This window comes from Ruditapes philippinarum, unplaced genomic scaffold (genome assembly GCF_026571515.1).
Source record: "Ruditapes philippinarum isolate M1 unplaced genomic scaffold, ASM2657151v2 ctg3242_1_1_1_1, whole genome shotgun sequence".
NCBI classification, from domain to species: domain Eukaryota; kingdom Metazoa; phylum Mollusca; class Bivalvia; order Venerida; family Veneridae; genus Ruditapes; species Ruditapes philippinarum.
Window position 1 is genome coordinate 23,371 of NW_026860261.1, and position 20,590 is coordinate 43,960.

The 20,590-nt window shown below is 35.7% G+C and overlaps 1 protein-coding gene across 1 annotated transcript in view; it reads left to right on the forward strand.

Annotated features, from left to right (window-relative positions):
- Window positions 1-20,590, forward strand: part of LOC132759440 (uncharacterized) — a 70,512-nt gene that overhangs the window by 12,238 nt on the left and 37,684 nt on the right. Inside the window, exon 2 of the mRNA XM_060751203.1 lies at window positions 2,768-2,866. Within this exon, the coding sequence (XP_060607186.1) occupies window positions 2,768-2,866 (99 nt within the window). The remainder of the gene's footprint in view (window positions 1-2,767; window positions 2,867-20,590) is intronic.

The window sequence follows — 20,590 nt, forward strand, 5'->3', positions numbered from 1 at the left end:
CAGATTTTGCTTAAACTTCCAGGGATGAACAACCTTAATGTGTAGATGGTATTAAAGGAAGGAATTTTTCCTGCGACCAAATTTAACAGAATTATGGCCCTTTGTTGATTTTTTCACTATATACTATGTAGAAATTTTGTGAACGCAACTCCTCTTAAACCGGATGGCAGATTTTGCTTAAACTTCCAGGGATGAACAACCTTAATGTGTAGATGGTAGTAAAGGAAGGAATTTTTGTTGCGCCCAAAGTTAACAGAATTATGGCCCTTTGTTGATTTTTAGTTTTCAACTTGTGGCACTTGTAGTCCAAAAAATATTTGACCTAGAGTCATAAGATTGACAGAACAGTGGCGTGTGGGGGCATCCGTGTCCTATGGACACATTTCTAGTTGACTCAATTTTCATCAAACTTGGTCAGGATGCTTGTGTAGGTAATTGCTCGGATGAGTTTAAACATGGGTCATGTCGGATGAAAAACTATGTCACCGGAGCTAAAAATAGAAAAACCTAGTTAACACACTAGTGGTCACATTTTTTACTCAATTGTCATCAAACTTGGTCAGGGTGTTTGTCTAGGTAATTGCTGGAGTGAGTTCGAACATGGGTCATCTGGGATGAAAAACTAGGTCACAGGATCTAAAAATAGAATTACTTTGTTAACACCCTAGTGGTCACATTTTTAACTCAATTGTCATCAAACTTGGTCAGGGTGCTTTTCTAGGTAATTGCTGAGATGAGTTCAAACATGGGTCATCTCGGATGAAAAACTAGGTCACAGGAGCTAAAAATAGAAATTTTTTGTTAACACTCTAGTTGCTACTGTTTTGATCCAAATATCCTGGAAATTGGTTTGAAAGTTTGTTTTGATGATTTCTAGGTCAAGTTTGAATATGGTTCACCTGGGGTCAAAAACTAGGTCACACCACCCAAATATGGAAAAACCTTGTTAACACTCTAGTGGCCACATCTTTGACTCAATTGTCATCAAACTTGGTTAGGATGCTTGTCTAGGTAATTGCTCGGATGAGTTCGAACATGGGTCATCTAGGATGAAAAACTAGGTCACAGGAGCTAAAAATAGAAAAAAAAATGTTAATACTCTAGTGGCTACTGTTGATCCAAATATCCTGAAAATTAATCTGAAAGTTTGTTTTGATGATTTCTAGGTCAAGTTTGAATATGGGTCACCTGGGGTCAAAAACTACGTCACACTGCCCAAATATAGAAAAACCTTGTTACACTCTAGTGGTCACAATTTTGACTCATTTGTCATCAAACTTGATCAGGGTGCTTGTCTAGGTAATTGCTGGGGTGAGTTCGAACATGGGTCATCTCAGATGAAAAACTAGGTCACAGGAGCTAAAAATAGAAATTTTTTGTTGACACTAGTGGCTACTGTTGATCCAAATATCTTGAAAATTGGTTTGAAAGTTTGTTTTGATGATTTCTAAGTCATGTTTGAATATGGTTCACCTGGGGTCAAAAACTAGTTCACACTGCTCAAATATAGAAAATCCTTGTTAACACTCTAATGGTCACATTTTTGACTCAATTGTCGTCAAACTTGGTGAGGGTGCTTGTCTATGTAATTTCTCAGATGAGTTCGAACATGGGTCATCTCGGATGAAAAACTAGGTCACAGGAGCTAAAAATAGAAAATTTTTGTTAACACTAGTGGCTACTGTTTTGATCCAAATATCCTTGAAATTGGTCTGAAAGTTTGTTTTGATGATTTCTAAGTCATGTTTGAATATGGTTCACCTGAGGTCAAAAACTAGCTCACACTGCTCAAATATAGAAAGTCCTTGTTAACACTCTAGTGGACTCAATTGTCATGAAACTTGGTCAGAATGCTTGTCTAGGTAATTACTCGGATGAGTTTGATGGGTCAGGTGAGTGATCTAGGGCCATCTTGGCCCTCTTGTTATTGTCTTGATATTGAATTTATGTATGCATAAGTAAATTTTTTCATCGTATATGCATAATTGAACTATCAGTATTCAGCAAAGGGGTTAGAGTCGATGACGTCTAATCCCATTACCTCCCTGGCGTGGGTTCGATCCCCGGGAGATGCTTTGGTAGTTTAGCGCGGAGGAAGGTAGTCTAGTACAGGTGTAACTCTCCAGGAACGATGGTTAGGAAACTACCCGCCTACATGACTGAAATACTGTTGGGAAAAGGCGTAAATGAAACAAACAAACAAACAAAAGTATTCAGCAATTAACTTTTCACTAAGCTAACATTCTAAGCCGTCTGTATAGCATAGTCCCCCATTTCATCACATCCAGTAAGGGAAGTTACTCTTCACTGACTTTTATCGCTTAAATGTTAGGGTTTATACAGCATTAACTCATGGTTCTATACCTTGAGTTCTATTTCAGGTCTGTCGCTTATCCACTTCCTGTTTACTGACTTACTTAAATTTTCAACATTAGTTTTTAATGGTAGAAAATTTTAGTAACATGACAGCCTCATGATATTTGGTATACAAATGCAGCCCGGCCTTTTCTGTCTTTGACCTATTTTTCATCAGAATGATACTGTTGATTGTTCAAAGGTAACCTCATTTCTGAGAAAGGGGCTCAGCATAAGTTTTGAAAAGATAACATAACTCTATTTCGATACAGTGAAATCCGTTAAGGCATATGTCTGACCTATGTTGTCAATTTTTCAGTTCCTTATAGTGCCTGTTAGGATGGTAATACCTATGATTGAAAAATTGCATTATTTTATTTTACATATAGTATTGTATGTTGTGTATCTCCAGCTATATCGGTGAGAATAAACATTTGTCTGTACTCAATTTGGCAATGTGTCGAGGAATTACAGCCAATGGCCTTATGCCCATTCTGACAAATTGTAGGAAGTAAGTACATGTTTTATACATTTGTATAGTCTGATCTTTTATTAGCTCACCTGAGAGCACAAAGTGCTCAAGGTGAGCTTCTGTGATCACAATTTGTCTGGCATCCGTCAGTGCGTCCGTGCTTCCGTCGTCAACTTTTTATATAAACAACTTCTCAGAAACCACTGGGCCAAATGTGATGAAATTTCCCTGGGATGTTCCTAGCATGAAGCTCTACTTAAATTGTTCAAATGGTTCTGCTCAATTAAACATCTGTGTCAGGAGGGCGAAAAATAGATATTTGAAATGAAATCTTTAAAAAAATTTCTCCTCTGAAAGTGCAAGACCTGGAGATTAGATATTTTATAAGTAACATCATCTACTGAAACTCTACAAAAATTGTTCAAATTATAGCCCTGGGGTCAAAATTAAATACATGTAGTGAAAATTTTAAAAATCTTCTTATAAAAATCCGAAAGAGCTAGAGCTTATATATTTGGCATGAAACATCTTCTAGCAAATGTCTACCAAGTTTGTTCAAGTAAAAGCCCTAGGGTCAAAATAGCCCCTGCCTTGGGTTCATTGATTTTTGTATTCGCTGTGTTAGCAGTGAATACAGTTCTATCACAAAGGCCTACCTAGATTTGCATGATCAGACTATAAGAACAAATACCTAACAACGCAGTGTATACAAAAGTAGTTCTTCAAAGATTTTCTTGTCACACGCAAGTATTGTCAGTAGTTCATTTTAACTGTGTTATTTCTATCGTATATAATCTGCATGTACTTCAAGACATAATCAGTAAAAAAAAATATCATGTGTATCAATTCGCATTATCTTTGAATGACGCAGCGCGAAAGGAAGTAGTTCGTACCAGACGCCATTTTTGTAGTGAAAGCTGATCTCATCATTTTCTAAAAGTAGGTACAGAAAACTTACCAGTATTATTTGACCTTATTGTAATCTATTTTTGAATTTTCTCATTTCGATTTCATGATGTGTAACAGAGGTGTCTTGATATATTTTTTGGTTGTTTCAGTTGTTTCCCTTGTTTTCCCACAATATTTTTGATCATGTGAGTAGTTTTGTCTACGTTGAAGCTGCTTTATTTGTAAAAAGTTCAGACACTTTTGAAGTGTCCTAAATTTATTGGAAATATGGATTTTTGATAGTTGGTCAGTATTATTTTGAGTTGCATTTGGTTGTAATTAGTGTTTTAAAGAGTGTATGTCATAGATCTGTTTTTATACCCCCAAAAACGAAGTTTGGGGGGGTATATAGGAGTCACCCGGTGGTCGGTCGGTTGGTCGGTCGGTCGGTCCAGACGTCTGTTGCATTTTCCTTGTCCGGAGCATAACTTGAAGACTAATGGTTGGAATTCAATATAACTACACACAATGGTCAAGCACACTGAGAGGAAGTGCAGTGCACAAGAACCATAACTCTATCTTGACTAATTACAGAGTTATTGCCCTTTGTTACTTTTCCTTATCCGGGGCATAACTTGAAAACTACTGGTTGGAATTCAAAACAACTTCATACAATTGTCAAACACAATAAGGGGAAGTGCAGTGCACAAGAACCATAACTCTATCTATCTATTGGTGGGGTTGTGTTAACCCAAGTAAACAATAGTTCATGGATATCGCAGAAGTTTAACAATAGCGCAAGAATCGAAGACTAGCGGGAAAACCCAATTACCACCGAAGCACACAAAGGATTGTGGATATAAATCTGACTATCGTCTATTTTCTGAGCTTCCTATCCATTTTATATATATCTGTGGACACGAATATCTGTGAATTGTAAGATTTTACCATAAATAAAAAGAGTTGAACTGTGAACAGTTGTTTGTTTAGAAGAGAAATACATCATTTTTGGAGGAAAACCATTATAACATTTTGTTTGAATGATCAAGGTTACTGGTATAAACACTTTTTTGTAAATGAACATCAGGCTTCCATTTTTGGCCGGGTTGCACTGGTGCAAATCCGGGTTATAGTATGGTGAATGTTGGGCGGCGGGCGGGCGGGCGGCGGGCGGGCGGGGAAATAAACTTTCGTAACAGTTTTCTCAGCAACTACTTATCACAGCTTCTTGATATTTGGCCTACAGCATTGACACATGGTCCCATACCGTGGGATTGGATTTCAGGTCTGTCTCTCATCCACTTCCTGTTTATCCACTTAGTTAAATTAGTTAGATTTTTAAACATTATTGGTCAATGGTAGGAAATTTTCGTAACAGTTTTCTCAGCAACTACTTATCACAGCCTCTTGATATTTGGCATACAGCATTGACACATGGTCCCATACTGTGGGATTTGATTTCAGGTCTGTCTCTCATCCACTTCCTGTTTATCCACTTAGTTAAATTAGTTAGATTTTTTGACATTAATGGTCAATGGTAGGAAATTTTCGTAACAGTTTTCTCAGCAACTACTTATCACAGCCTCTTGATATTTAGCATACAGCATTAAACACATGGTCCCATACTGTGGGATTTGATTTCAGGTCTGTCGCTCATTCACTTCCTGTTTATCCACTTAGTTAAATTAGTTAGATTTTTCGACATTAATGGTCAATGGTAGGAAATTTTCGTAACAGTTTTCTCAGCAACTACTAATCACAGCCTCTTGATATTTGGCATACAGCATTGACAAATGGTCCCATACTGTGGGATTTGATTTCAGGTCTGTCGCTCATCCACTTCCTGTTTATCCACTTAGTTAAATTAGTTAGATTTTTCGACATTAATGGTCAATGCTTGGAAATTTTCGTAACAGTTTTCTCAGCAACTACTTATCACAGCCTCTTGATATTTGGCATACAGCATTGACACATGGTCCCATACTGTGGGATTTGATTTCAGGTCTGTCGCTCATCCACTTCCTGTTTATCCACTTAGTTAAATTAGTTAGATTTTTCGACATTAATGGTCAATGGTAGGAAATTTTTGTAACAGTTTTCTCAGCAACTACTTATCACAGTCTCTTGATATTTGGCATACAACATTGACACATGGTCCCATACCGTGGGATTTGATTTCAGGTCTGTCGCTCATCCACTTCCTGTTTATCCACTTAGTTAAATTAGTTCGATTTTTTGACATTAATGGTAGGAAATTTTCGTAACAGTTTTCTCAGCAACTACTTATCACAGCCTCTTGATATTTGGCATGCAGCATTGACACATGGTCCCATACTGTGGGATTCGATTTCAAGTCTGCAGCTCATCCACTTCCTGTTCACATTAATGGTCAATGGTAGGAAATTTTCGTAACATTTTTCTCAGAAACTACTAATCACAGCCTCTTGATATTTGGCATACGTACAGCATTGACACATGGTCCCATACTGTGGGATTCGATTTTAGGTGTGTAGCTAATCCACTTCCTGTTTACCTACTGAATTAAAGTTTCGACATTAATGGGTCAATGGAAAATTTTTTTCGTAACATCACAGCCTCATGATATTTTGTATACATATGCAACCCGGCCTTTTCTGTCTTTGACCCATTTTCATAATAATGGACCTACATGTTTCACCTAAATTGTACAGGAAATATGTGAAAAACTTTCTTTTAAAAAGTTTCTAGCCAAAGTTTTGTGAAGAAATTCATTGGATACCTTACAATATTGCTATGCTGTTCAAAATTTCTAAGCGTTATGGTCGAAAAATTCGAAAAAGGAAAAAAGATTGTCAGGTGTATAGATTTCCAGTCTGCTTATCATTTACATACAATCTCAAAATTAATCCTGTCTTATGGTAACATTGTAAAAAGTTATATTTTTTGTTTAAAGCATAAAGTTTAATGTATATATGTATTATAATAAATATATCATTATATGTATAGAATTTTTGTGTAAACCAACATGTGAAAACCCTGGTGCAATACCATACATTCAAAAGGCAAAAAGGGTAATAATATTATTTACTATAGATCGTTTAGAATGCAAGAAAAGATTACATATCATTCCTCGCTTCTACGTACAAAAAGTGCCATATCACTTTTATTATCCCTCGCCAAAAGGCGGCGGGGACATAGAAATAGTCTCCTTCCGTCGGTCGGTCGGTCGGTCCGTCCTTTCATCTGACATTTTTGTCCGCAGCATATCTCAAAAAGTATTTGAAGTATCAACTTGAAACGTCATAGGTGGATAGATCATATTGAGAAGGAGTGCAGTGCACAAGAATGATAACTCTACCCTGCATAATTTTTCAGTTATTGCCCTTTGTTATTTTTCAAACTTAATTTTTGTCCAGAGCATAACTCAAAAATCTTCTTTTAAAGAACCCAAAGAGCTAGACCTAAGATATTAAGCATGAAACATCTTCTAATAAGTGTCTACAAAGATTGTTCAAATAAAAGCCCTGGGGTCAAAATTGGCCTTGCCCCAGGGGGTCATTGATTTTCCTTATATGCATATAGTAAAAACTTAAAAAAATCTTCTTCTACAAAACCCAAAGAGCTAGAGCTTAGATATTTGGCATTAAACATGTTCTAATGGATGTCTACCAAGTTTGTTCAAATAAAAGCCCGGGGGTCAAAATTGGCCCCGCCCCAGGGGGTCATTGATTTTCCCTATATGCATATAGTAAAAACTTTAAAAAATCTTCTATTAAAGAACCCAAAGAGCTAGACCTAAGATATTTAGCATGAAACATCTTCTAATAAGTGTCTACCAAGATTGTTCAAATAAAAGCCCTGGGGTCAAAATTGGCCCCGCCCCAGGGGGTCATTGATTTTCCCTACATGCATATAGTAAAAACTTTAAAAAATCTTCTTCTAAAAAACCCAAAGAGCTAGAGCTTAGATATTTGGTGTAAAACATGTTCTAATGGATGTCTACCAAGTTTGTTCAAATAAAAGCCCTGGGGTCAAAATTGGCCCCGCCCCAGGGTTCATTGATTTTCCCTATATGCATATAGTAAAAACTTAAAAAAATCTTCTCTTAAAGAACCCAAAGAGCTAGAGCTAAGATATTAAGCATGAAACATCTTCTTATCAGTGTCTACCAAGTTTGTTCAAATAAAAGCCCTGGGGTCAAAATTGGCCCCGCCCCAGGGGGTCATTGATTTTCCTTATATGCATATAGTAAAAACTTTAAAAAAATTCTTTTAAAGAACCCAAAGAGCTAGAGCAAAATATTTAGCATAAAACATGTTCTAATGGGTGTCTACAAAATTTGTTCAAATAAAAGCCCTGGGGTCAAAATTGGCCCCGTCCCAGGGGTCATTGATTTTCCCTATATACATAGAGTAAAAAGTTAAAAATCTTCTTTTAAAGAACCCAAAGAGCTAGAGCTGAGATATTTAGCATGAAACATGTTCTAATGGATGTCTACCAAGTTTGTTCAAATAAAAGCCCTTGGGTTAAAATTGGCCCTGCCAGGGGGAGGGGGCAAAAGTCATTGTTATTCATAATTTGTGTATAGTAAAATCTTAACATCATGAAATATCTTCTAATGGGTGTCTTCCAAGTTTGTTCAAATAAAAGCCCTTTGGTTTAAACTGGCCCGGCCCTGAGGGCCTATGTTCAGGTGAGCGACCCCAGGGCCATCATGGCCCTCTTGTTCATACTTTTTGTCTGGAGCATATCTCAAAAAGTGTGTGAGGTATCAACTTGAAACGTCATAGGTGGATAGATCATATTGAGGAGGAGTGCAGTGCACAAGAATGATAAATCTATCCTGCATAATTTTTCAGTTACTCAGTATTGCCCTTTGTTATTTTTCAAACTTAATTTTTGTCCAGAGCATAACTCAAAAAGCTTATGAGATATCAACATGAAACTTAAAGGTGGATAAATCTCACTCAGGAGGGGTACAGAGCACAAGAATGATAACTCTACCTTTCATTATTTTTTAGTTATTGCCCTTTGTTATTATGCCACCGCAGCATCTGCGATGCGGTGCCACCGCAGCATCTGCGATGCGGTGGCATATAGCGATTCACCTGTGTGTGTGTGTTTGTGTGTGTGTGTTATATAGATTATATAGTGAACTTAAAAAATCTTCTTGTGAAAAACCACTAGTCCAATTTCAACCAAACTTGGCAGGATTGATCCGTGGGTGAAGGGCTTCCAAAGTTGTTAAAAGAATTTCATTCCATGCAGAAATCTGGTTGCCATAGCAACCAAAAGGAATTATAAGAATAAATTTAAAAAATCTTCTTGTAAAGACCCAAAAAGCCTAGAGCTTAGATATTTTGCATAAGGCATTGTCTGGTAGACCTCAACCAAGATTGTTCAAATTATAACCCTGGGGTCAAAATTGGCCCCGCCCGGGGGTCATTGATTTTCACTATATGTACAAATAGTTAAAACTTAAAATACCTCTTTGTAAAGACCCAAAAGGCTTAGAGCTTAGATATTTTGCATAAGGCATTGTCTGGTAGACCCTTACCAAGATTGTTCAAATTATAGCCCTGGGGTCAAAATTGGCCCCGCCCTGGGGGTCATTGATTTTCACTATATGTACATATAGTAAAAACTTAAAATACCTTCTTGTAAAGACCCAAAAGGCCTAGAGCTTAGATATTTTGCATAAGGCATTGTCTGGTAGACCTCTACCCAGATTGTTCAAATTATAGCCCTGGGGACAAAAATGGCCCCGGCCCGGGGGTCATTGGTTTTCCTTATATGTATAGAGTAAAAACTTATAGTAAAAAGTTTAAAAAAAATTCTTCTTGCAATTGACAAATGCTAGAGGTTAGATATTTTGCATGAACATTGTGAAGTGAATCTCTTGCAAGATTGTTGAAATTATAGCCCTGGGGTCAAAATTGCCCCCGCTCTGGGGGTCATTGATTTTCAATATATACATATAGTAAAAAATCAAAAAAATCTTATTGTCTGAAGGTAGAAGGCTTAGAGCTTTAATATTAAATTTTGTTAAATGATATCATCTATAGGTACTCTACCAAAGTTGTTCAAATTTTGCCTCTAGTGTCAAAATTGCACTGCCCCGGGGGGCATAGGTTTTCCTTAAATGTATATAGTAAAAATGGGAAGAAAGCTACAGCTTAGATATTTGACTTAAAATGTTGTTTGGTGGACCTGTATCAAGATTGTTTTGAATTAAACCCTTGGCCTTGCCCAAAGGGGACAGTGACCTACTTTCTTGTCCTTTGATGTACAGCAATGAAATTTTGACCATGTGCACAGTTTTAGTTGTAAAATTGAACTTTGATATCAGGTGACCTAGATTTTGATGATGTGACCTACTTTCTTGTCCTTTGATGTACAGCTATGAAATCATGTGCACAGATTAAGATGTAAAGTGAACTTTGATATCAGCTGACCTAGATTTTGACAAAGTGTCTTTCTGTGTTGTCCTTTGATGTAGTCGTGAAATTTAAGCTGTGTGAAATATGACCTTCACCACCGAATTCACTAGACTCGAGTGCATTGGTATATTCCTACTCTGATCTTTTATTGGAATAACAATATATTTAACCACTAATCTGATAATAAGAATTAGATAGGTCAGGGATCTATGCATTATGACAATCTTCAATTGTAAAGAAACAAAAAAAAATCTGTTCCTACACTACTATTTAGTGTTGTATTAATGCGGTGGCATAGCTTTTTTCTCAAATGCAATCTTGTTTTTCATACTTAATTTTTGACCCGAGTGAAGCATAACTGAAAAAGTCTTTGAGATGTCAACATGAAACTTCATAGGTGGATAGATCTTATTGAGGAGGAATGCTGTGCACAAGAAAGATAACTCTTCCCATCATAATTTTTGAGTTATTGCCCTTTATTATTTTTAGCTCACCTGTCACAAAGTGACAGGGTGAGCTTTTGTGATCGCTTTTCGTCCATCGTCCGTCCGTAAACTTTTACTTTAAATGACATCTCCTCATAAACCACTAAGCCAATTTCATCCAAACTTCACAGGAATGTTCCTTTGGGGATCACCTTTAAAAATTGTTCAAAGAATTTAATTCCATGCAGAACTCTGGTTGCCATGGCAACCGAAAGAAGAAACTTTAAATACCTTCTTTTAAAAAATCATAAGAGCTAGAGCTTAGATATTTGGCATGAAACATCTTCTAGTGAGTTTCTACCAAGTTTGTTCAAATAAAAGCCCTGGGGTCAAAATTGGCCCCGCCCCGGGGGGTCATTGATTTTCCCTATATGCATATAGTAAAAACTTAAAAAAATCTTCTGTTAAAGAACTCAAAGAGCTATGGCTAAGATATTGAGCATCAAACATGTTTTAATAGGTGTCTACCAAGTTTGTTCAAATAAAAGCCCTGGGGTCAAAATTGGCCCTGCCCCAGGGGGTCATTGATTTTCCCTATATGCATATAGTAAAAACTTAAAAAATCTTCTTTTAAAAAACCAAAAGAGTTAGAGCTAAGATATTTTGCATGTAACATGTTCTAACAAGTGTCTACCAAGTTTGTTCAAATAAAAGCCCTGGGGTCAAAATTGGCCGCCCCGGGGGGTCATTGATTTTCCTTATATGCATATAGTAAAAACTTAAAAAATCTTCTTTTAAAGAACCCAAAGAGCTAAAGCTAAGATATTTAGGATGAAACATGTTCTAATGGGTGTCTACCAAGTTTGTTCAAATAAAAGCCCTTGGGTCAAAATTGGCACCGCCCCGGGGGTCATTGATTTTCCCTATATGCATTTAGTAAAAACTTAAAAAAAATTTCTTTTAAAGAACCAAAAGAGTTAGAGCTAAGATATTTAGCATGAAACATGTTCTAATAAGTGTCTACCAAGTTTGTTCAAATAAAAGCCCTGGGGTCAAAATTGGCCCCGCCCCGGGGGTCATTGATTTTCTTTATATGTGTATAGCAAAAACTTAAAATCTTCTTTGAAAAAACCCAAATAGCTTGAGTTTAGATATTAAGCGTGAAACATCTTCTAGTAAGTGTCTACAAAGTTTGTTCAAATAAAAGCCCTGGGGTCAAAACTGGCCCGGCCCCAGGGGTGTCATTGTTTTTAACTAAAAAAAATCTTCTTTTAAAAAGCCCAATGAGCTAGAGCTTAGATGTTTAGCATGAAACATCTTCTTATGGATGTCTACCAAGTTTGTGCAAATAAAAGCCCTTGGGTTAAATTGGCCCTGCAACGTGGGGGGGCGGGGGTGTTGGGGGGGGGGGGTCCTATATACAGGTGAGCGACCTCAGGGCCATCATGGCCCTCTTGTATAACTTGCTGCATTTTTTTCCTGCAATACATATACAAATATTTTAGGGTTGACATTTTTGGCAATTTCATAGAGGTAATTTTTTCACCTCTATGACTTCAAAATTTCACTTATTATCTTGGTTACTATTTATCGCAACGTCTTCATATTTCACATATTGATTGGTCATAACTAGTAGATTCATAACTAGTAGATGACCCCTATTGATTCTGGGGTCACCAGGTCAAAGGTCAAAGTCACAGGGTCCTTGAAGGTTAGTATGGTTTCCGCTCATTATCTTTAAAGCTATTTATCACAAAGTCTTCATATTTCAAATATTGATTGGTCATAACTATTAGATGACCCCTATTGATTTTGGGTCACTAGTTCAAAGGTCAAGGTCACAGGGACCTTAAATGTCAGAATGGTTTTTGCTCATTATCTTTAAAAACTATTTGTCACAAAGTCTTCATATTTTTCTTTTTTCCATAACTGAACACTTCCATGTACCCATTTATGGCAAGTTTCTATAGCAAAATAACCAATAATGTGAGTCAAGGGCTAGAAAGGGGGCATATGTGTCGTTCGACATTTCTTGTTTTTGAGTTTAGTTTTTTTCCCTTTTTTGTGGCTTAAATGTTGTGCTGCATTTTTCTTTTTCTTCAATACATGTGAATTTTTTTTATGTTTGACATTTTTTGAAATTTCATGGAGATAATTTTTGTGTCGCCTCTACGGAGTAGTGGCGACATATAGGGATCACTTCTCCGTAGTCTGTCTGTCCGTCTGTCTGTCTGTCTGTCCGTCCGTCCGTCACAAAACTTGTCCGGACTATTGTGTCGCCTCTACGGAGTAGTGGCGACATATAGGGATCACTCGTCTGTCTGTCCGTCTGTCTGTCTGTCTGTCCGTCCATCCGTCACAAAACTTGTCCGGACTACTCCTCATAAACTACTGGTGCAATTTCATCCAAACTTTACAGGAATGATCAGTACCAAGTCTAGTTGTGCATATTGTCAGCATTTTCCGGTTCAATGATTTTTGTCAGAGTTATGGCCCTTTAATAATTTTTAATTTTAAAGTTTGTCCGGACTACTTCTCTTATACTACTAATGCAATTTCAATGAAACTTTACAGGATTGATCTCTAGCTCAAGTCCTTGCGCATATTGCACATGTTTTCCGGTTGAATGATCTTTGGCTGAGTTATTGCCCTTTGATAAAAAGGTTTCTTTTTCTGTGTGTTGCCAGATACACAAAAGCTTGTCCGGACTACTCCTCATAAACTACTGGTGCAATTTCATTCAAACATCACAGGAATGATCAGTACCAAGTCTAGTTGTGCATATTGTCAGCATTTTCCAGTTCAATGATTTTTGTTTGAGTTATGGCCCTTTAATAATTTTTATTTTTAAAGTTTGTCCGGACTATTTCTCTTATACCACTAATGCAATTTCAATGAAACTTTACAGGATTGATCTGTAACTCAAGTCCTTGCGCATATTGCACGGGTTTTCCGGTTGAATGATTTTTAGCCGAGTTATGGCCCTTTGATTAAAAGGTGTTTTTTTTCTGTGTGTTGCCAGATACGCAAAAGCTTGTCCGGACTACTCCTCATAAACTACTGGTGCAATTTTATCCAAACTTTACAGGAATGATCAGTACCAAGTCTAGTTGTGCACTGTCCGTCTGTCTGTCGTCTGTCACAAAATTTGTCCCAGCATGAAATTGGCCATCATGAGGCGACACATGTGATTACTGATCGCTCTTGTACATCTGTATGACTTCAAAATTTCACTTACAATTTTTGAGTTGAATTTTCCTTTTTATGTGGCTTATAATTAACTTGTTGCATTTTTTTCTGCAATACATAAGAACAAATTTAAGGGTTGACATTTTTGGCAACTTCATAGAGGTAATTTTTTCACCTCTATGACTTCAAAATTTCACTTACAATTTTTGAGTTGAATTTTTCTTTTTATGTGGCTTATATATAACTTGCTGCATTTTTTTATGCAATACATAAAAAAATAAATATTTGAGGGTTGACATTTTTGGCAACTTCATAGAGGTAATTTTTTCACCTCTATGACTTCAAAATTTCACTTACAATTTTTGAGTTGAATTTTTCTTTTTATGTGCCATAAATATAACTTGCTGCATTTTTTCCCTGCAATACATATACAAATATTTTAGGCAACTTCATAGAGGTAATTTTTTCACCTCTATGACTTCAAAATTTCTCTTTAAACATGCAACATAAAATTTTTGCTTTCAATGACAACATTGGATACAAAAGTCAAGAGTCTGGCTAATACTCTATGAAAATTGAATAGGGGTAAATTTTCAATGCTTTTCCCCGTCTTGGGACCGGAGAGGATTATAGGAATGCTGTCTGTCCATCAGTTCATCTGTTTATGTAAATGTCTCTCAGTAACATTTTTCATGATCACTCCATATCTCCTTTACCCTTTGTGGTGAATGAAACTTTGTTATCCCCCGACGATGGAATCGGGAGGGGGATAAAGTTTTGGCGTTGTCCGTCCGTCCTTCCGTCCATCCATCCGTCCGTCCTTCCATCCGTCCGTCCGTCCGAATTTCGTTTCCGGAGTAGTTCTCTGCAACAACTGGCTGGAATTCAACGAAACTTTATGGGAATCATCAATATCAAGAGGAGATGCGCATCTGACCATCCGTCCGTCCGTCCGAATTTCGTTTCCGGAGTAGTTCTCTGCAACTACTGGCTGGAATTCAACGAAAGTTTATGGGAATCATCAATATCAAGAGGAGATGCGCATATCGTCAGCTTGTTCCGGTCAGACCCTTTAACTCAAGAGTTATGGTCCTTGATAAGTTATGTAGAATGCATATAGAGTAAAATTTTGTTTCCGGAGTAGTTCTCTGCAACTACTGGCTGGAATTCAACGAAACTTTAGGGGAATCATCAATATCAAGAGGAGATGCGCATATCGTCGGCTTGTTCTGGTCAGACACTTTAACTCGGAGTTATGGCCCTTGCTTAGTTATGTAGTATGCATATAGAGTAAAAATCGTTTCCGCACTACTTCTCTGCAACTACTGGCTGGAATTCAACGAAACTTTATGGGAACCTTCAATACCAAGAGGAGATGCGCATATCGTCGGCTTGTTCCGGTCAGACACTTTAACTCAGAGTTATGGCCCTTGATTTGTTATGCAGTATCCATAAAGAAAAATATTTGTTTCCTCGCTACTTCTCTGCTACTACTGGCTGGAATTCAATGAAACTTTATGGGATACTAAGAGGAGATATGCATATAGTCGCCTTGTTCCAGTCAGATACTTATAACTCAGATTGATAGCCCTTGATTAGTTATGTAGTATGCATACATCTCATTGGCATTTCCAGATTTTACTATTTAACACAAAGTTATGGCCCTGTTATTGCCCTGAATATTTATCAAGTTCAAAGAATATTACTGTTTATGCCATGATTAATATATAAATAAAGCCTTATGTCTTCAGTTGTTGTGTTAATAATAACCAGTACTCGGCGGGGGATATAAATTCAACAAAGGGCTCGGTACGTTTTTGGTCTATTTTGGCCCATCAATAAAACATATTCAAATTTTGATATATCAAAATTAAATTATATTTATAACAGATGAAGCAAGATTTAGTCAGATATCTTTTTAAACAAAATAGTTATATAAATATCAAAACAACCTATCAAGAAAACAAAATACTACAGTTTGACGTCATCAACGCCACGTATTATTTTGAGCGCATCGCTTCAAGTAATTAAAAAAATATAATGACGCATATGTATTTTTTAAATTGTTCATCGTGTAATGCAAAGGAGTTTTACCAAAATCGGCGGGAATTACCAAAATCGGCGGGGAATTTCCAAAATCGACCTGTAATTTTGTTATTAATGAGCTTTTAAAGAATACTCTTGCATATTATAAGATATCAAATTATCAATATGTCAAAAGATTTGGTAAATAAAATCGTTTTTGATTAATAAAACCAGAGATCTAAGATCGGAGAGTTACTGCCATATTACGGAGTTACTACCATACTGCCGGGACCGTCGAGGGATGACCGTTATCGGCCTGTAATTTGGTTATTTATGCACTTTTTAATATTTTTTTTTTGCATGTTTTTATAAAACTTAAACATTATGATTGACATCAAAGGAATTGTGACAAATATCGCTTTTAAATAATAGTGGAAAAAAATATATTCAAAATCGGCAAAAACGGGATAAACTGTCGGAATAGGCGATTGATTACTGGATCGGCATGTACTTTGCTTATTTATGAGCTTTTTACCAATTTTCTTACATTTATGATTAAATATAAACAATATCAATGATATTTTAAAATTATGGTTGTAAATATAATAAAACAAGAGATTTAATATTGGCAAGTTATTGTCATACTGTCGGAATCGACGAAGGATTACCGGAATCGGCCTTTAAATTGGTCTTTTGAACGTTTTAACGTTTGCATTTTCTTTTAAATATAAACAATATCTATGATATTCAAAAAATAAATTCTACAATTTGCTTTTGGTAAATAAGAAATCTAAGATCGGCGAGTAACTGTCATACTGTAAAATAGTCGATTGATTAGCCTCCCTTGAATTCCCGCCAAAATGTCATAACATTAAAAAGGGAGACCACCTGGCTTGTAAAACCACGTACGTGTTAGATTTGATATGGATTTATTAGTTTTTATGTACTCGGTATATAGATTTTGCCATGTCTTTAATATTCCACAGTATGTAATACAGCTAGAATTTACACGAAACAAATGATTTTGGATCTTCCAAAACTTAATTCTTGAACACTGGATATTTCCCTGTTTCATATATCTGTCGTCGTCACCGCGGAGAACTTGCTTTTAAAATTTTAAGATGACGTTTAAAACATAATTGAATTAATAGAATGAAATAAATAAATAATAATACAATGGAAAAAGAAGAAAAACATAAACTAATGTACACACATACAAAAAGTCGGCATTGTTAAGTGGTTTTGGTATCGTTCAAAAACAGATCATCATTATAATACGATGATGCTATAGGCTAAAATATATTTATATTCTGTTGAAAAACTCAAATACAAAAAGAACATAGTACACGATTTGTTTGTGTTACGGATTTTTTTCTTTTGCAAGGTATATGCACGGATAATATAAACTACCGTTGTCATTAAAACTAGTAATTTGTTTTCAGATAAAAATATTTTCAACTTGCTTAGAATACTGTTTTAATTGAAGAAAAAAGGAAAAGGCGGTGATCAATCAACATAATCTTTGTTCCGGATTATTTACACCAGTATTCATGTTTCCTGTTAATGAATAATACCACATATTTCATTGTCAGATTTTGAATATTCAGATTACATATCTAACAACACAAAGCACAAAATAGGTTTGAATTCCTTTTCCTTTTATGATGTATAGAATACACATGAACACTTTAAAACAGTGCATAAAAAATCTTGTATCATAGTTTGGGGACCTTTCTGTTGAAAATGTGTCGGAGTTAAATCGTATACATGCATACACAGTGCGTTAAATGGAGTGCAGGTATTATGTAGTTACCCGCATTCCAGAGCATGCCCATTGATTGGCTCATTTTTGATTGGGTTTACTTTTTGTGACTGCAGATAAATGATATCATATTCAGATGCTCGTTCATTGGTATTTCATATTGTGACAACATGGAACGTGTTTTTATGTTTGACTATGATACAAAAGAGAAAGAACATCAAACATTCGGCAATCTGGCTACGCCCCTCGTTCAAATCAGATAGTCTCGTGTTTCGATGCTCTTCGATTAACTAGCTTTTTCAATGACATATACCATTGGTGAAACAGTACTGTAATATACTGCAATTAATTTGCATAGCAGTACAAAAATACTCCTGATGAGTTCCTAATTTTCAGTTTTGTTTCAACACAAGTTATGACTCATAAAATATAGGTACAATTGTCGACAAAAAAAGCTTTTCCAGCTATTTCGATAACATACATTTTCGTTTTATCATATTTAATGTAATTCAATATATCACCGGTGAGCACAAAGTTGAAATTCATAATCATTTACAAGGTAAACCTGTATGTAAAAACTAGAACGAATACAACTAAAAAAAAACATAAATAAAAAAAACAACACATACATGCCATAAATCCAAGACTGATTTAAGGGACACTTTAAAAATGTTTCTAAAATTAACATATTAGTATATTGTAACTTTACAATTTGCAACTTAATATGATACAGTAAAGCATGCACTATGCTTTTATCATTGTGGTAGCGTAAGGTATTCAGCGTACCTTTTTTATACCTGACCAATGCCGCATCTGACAAAAGAAAAAAAACACGTTAAAAAGTGACTTATAAAGTTTTTGAAACCAGAGAGACTCGTATCCCCCCAAGAAAATACACTGTAATAATTCACCATATTGTTTACATAAAAAATATATTGTGAAAAATTATGTAGAGCTATGATTAGATATATCTGTCTGTCTGTTAAAAATAATTACCAAAATTGCGACACTTCCAAGATTATTGCAAGCATGCAAACATTTGAAGAACTTTTAAAATTATGTCAATACAAATGTATAAAATAAAATCGCAACTAATGACCTATATTCAGAATTTTTTGACAAGATTTCATTTCACACCACCCTTCTAAATAAACTGATGCTGGAAACAAGTGATTGACCGGTGCTAGGGAGCATTTGGTGCGCTAAAAGTGTCAATCATCATTAAAGGGCGGTTTTATCAAGACTTCAAAAGACTTTGCCGACGTGCGTACGTGACAAACTGCTAGGTAAATGTAGGCGGAGTCATTTATGCAGACAGTTGTTGGCAAAGCAGTAGTGTTACAAGGTCACACATATTTATCAATCAGTGGAATAGTGTCAATATTTCTTGTGTATTACTTTATTGTCTGGGGAAAATCTATCTGATATAAACTCTTATGATCATTAACATGCAAATAATATTGCATATTATTGGAATTGTTCACTATAAAGAGAAATACTTTAGTTTATTAAAATGTACGGTGATATTTATCTCTCCACTAATTAAAGAACTGGAGCCTCTCTTACTACCAATATATACTCGATTACGCCCCTTACCAGTCCGTCGCCATTTGCCAGAATGTCAACAGCATACTGACGGAGTGTAAATTTTGGGTAATTAACAGAACTGCGCAAGCAGTAACCACAAAAAAGTTGGTGATAATTTAAAGCTAATATTTTATGGTTATAAAAAATGTAAAAACCTAAGCGGTTAAAAAATACGTTGACCTAATATTTGTAGAATCACACCAAAATTTACCAATTTTCGCGAATTTTGCCCGAACTAGATCGTGATTGACGTCATCCGTGACGTCATCTACGTTGCCGCGATACAAAGGAACGTCAGTTTTTAATTGCATATATGTTGCTTTGTCATTTGACATTAAATTATTTATTAATACAATCATTTTTCTATCCGGCGACTTGATGCTTTAGCATCAAAACCTTGTTGTTGTTAATGTTATGGTGTTTCCAGTACCTGTACATATTTCTTACATTTAGATTGACTTAATGCCTTTACCTGTACCTGTATACATCTCTGTAATTTGGGTTGACTTCATGCCATTTCCCGTATCTGTACACATCTTCAACCTTTAGGTTGACTATGCAAGTTCCTATACAATACACATCTCTTTCATTTGGGTTGACTTTATGCCATTTCCTGTGCCTGTACATTTGGCCAACATTAAGATTGACCTCATTGTTGTTCAGCATTTAGGTTGAATTCATGCCATTTCATGTTCCTGTACAAAGCTCATATATTTAGGTTGATTTAATGTCCTGTACTGTACCTCTAACAATTATGATGACTTTTTCATTTCCTGTTCCTTTACACACAACACCCTTAACATTTGGATTGACTTAATTCATTCCTTTGACATATACATAACTCATAACGCTTAGGTTGACTATACGCCATTTCTTTTACCATAAATATCTGTAACATTTAGATTGATTTATGCCATACCCTCTGCTTGTACATATCTGTAATATATGAGTTGACTTTATGTCATTTTGTTTGTCCTTTACCTCTAATGTCTCTACAATTTAGGTTGACTTTATCCCATTTTCGGAAACCTGTAAACATCCCTTATATTTAGGTTGACTCCATCCCATTTCCTGTACATGCTTCGACACAATCTAACCTTAACAGTCAATATCATTTTAAAGTATATTAAGGTCAATCTAGAATTCAACATGTTGGTTGATTCAGAAGTGTTGTTTTGTCAAGATATGAACCAAAATTATAAATAGATAACAGTTATTGCAATTACAATCTAAGCAAAATCCAATGGTCCATCCATGACAGGCATGTGTCAAGGTTATCATAAGGTTAAGGGCAAACTTAATCATTCAATATTTGTCATAAATGTTGTTATGCCGAAGAATGAATTCAATCCTACCATGTGTAACAAAGTTACCACCTAGTTTAGCAAAACTTTCAAGATCAAAGTCATTTAGAAGTCAAAGTCAAATCAGTTTGTTCTTCTTGAAGGTCTTGTCCTAAGAGTTTAGG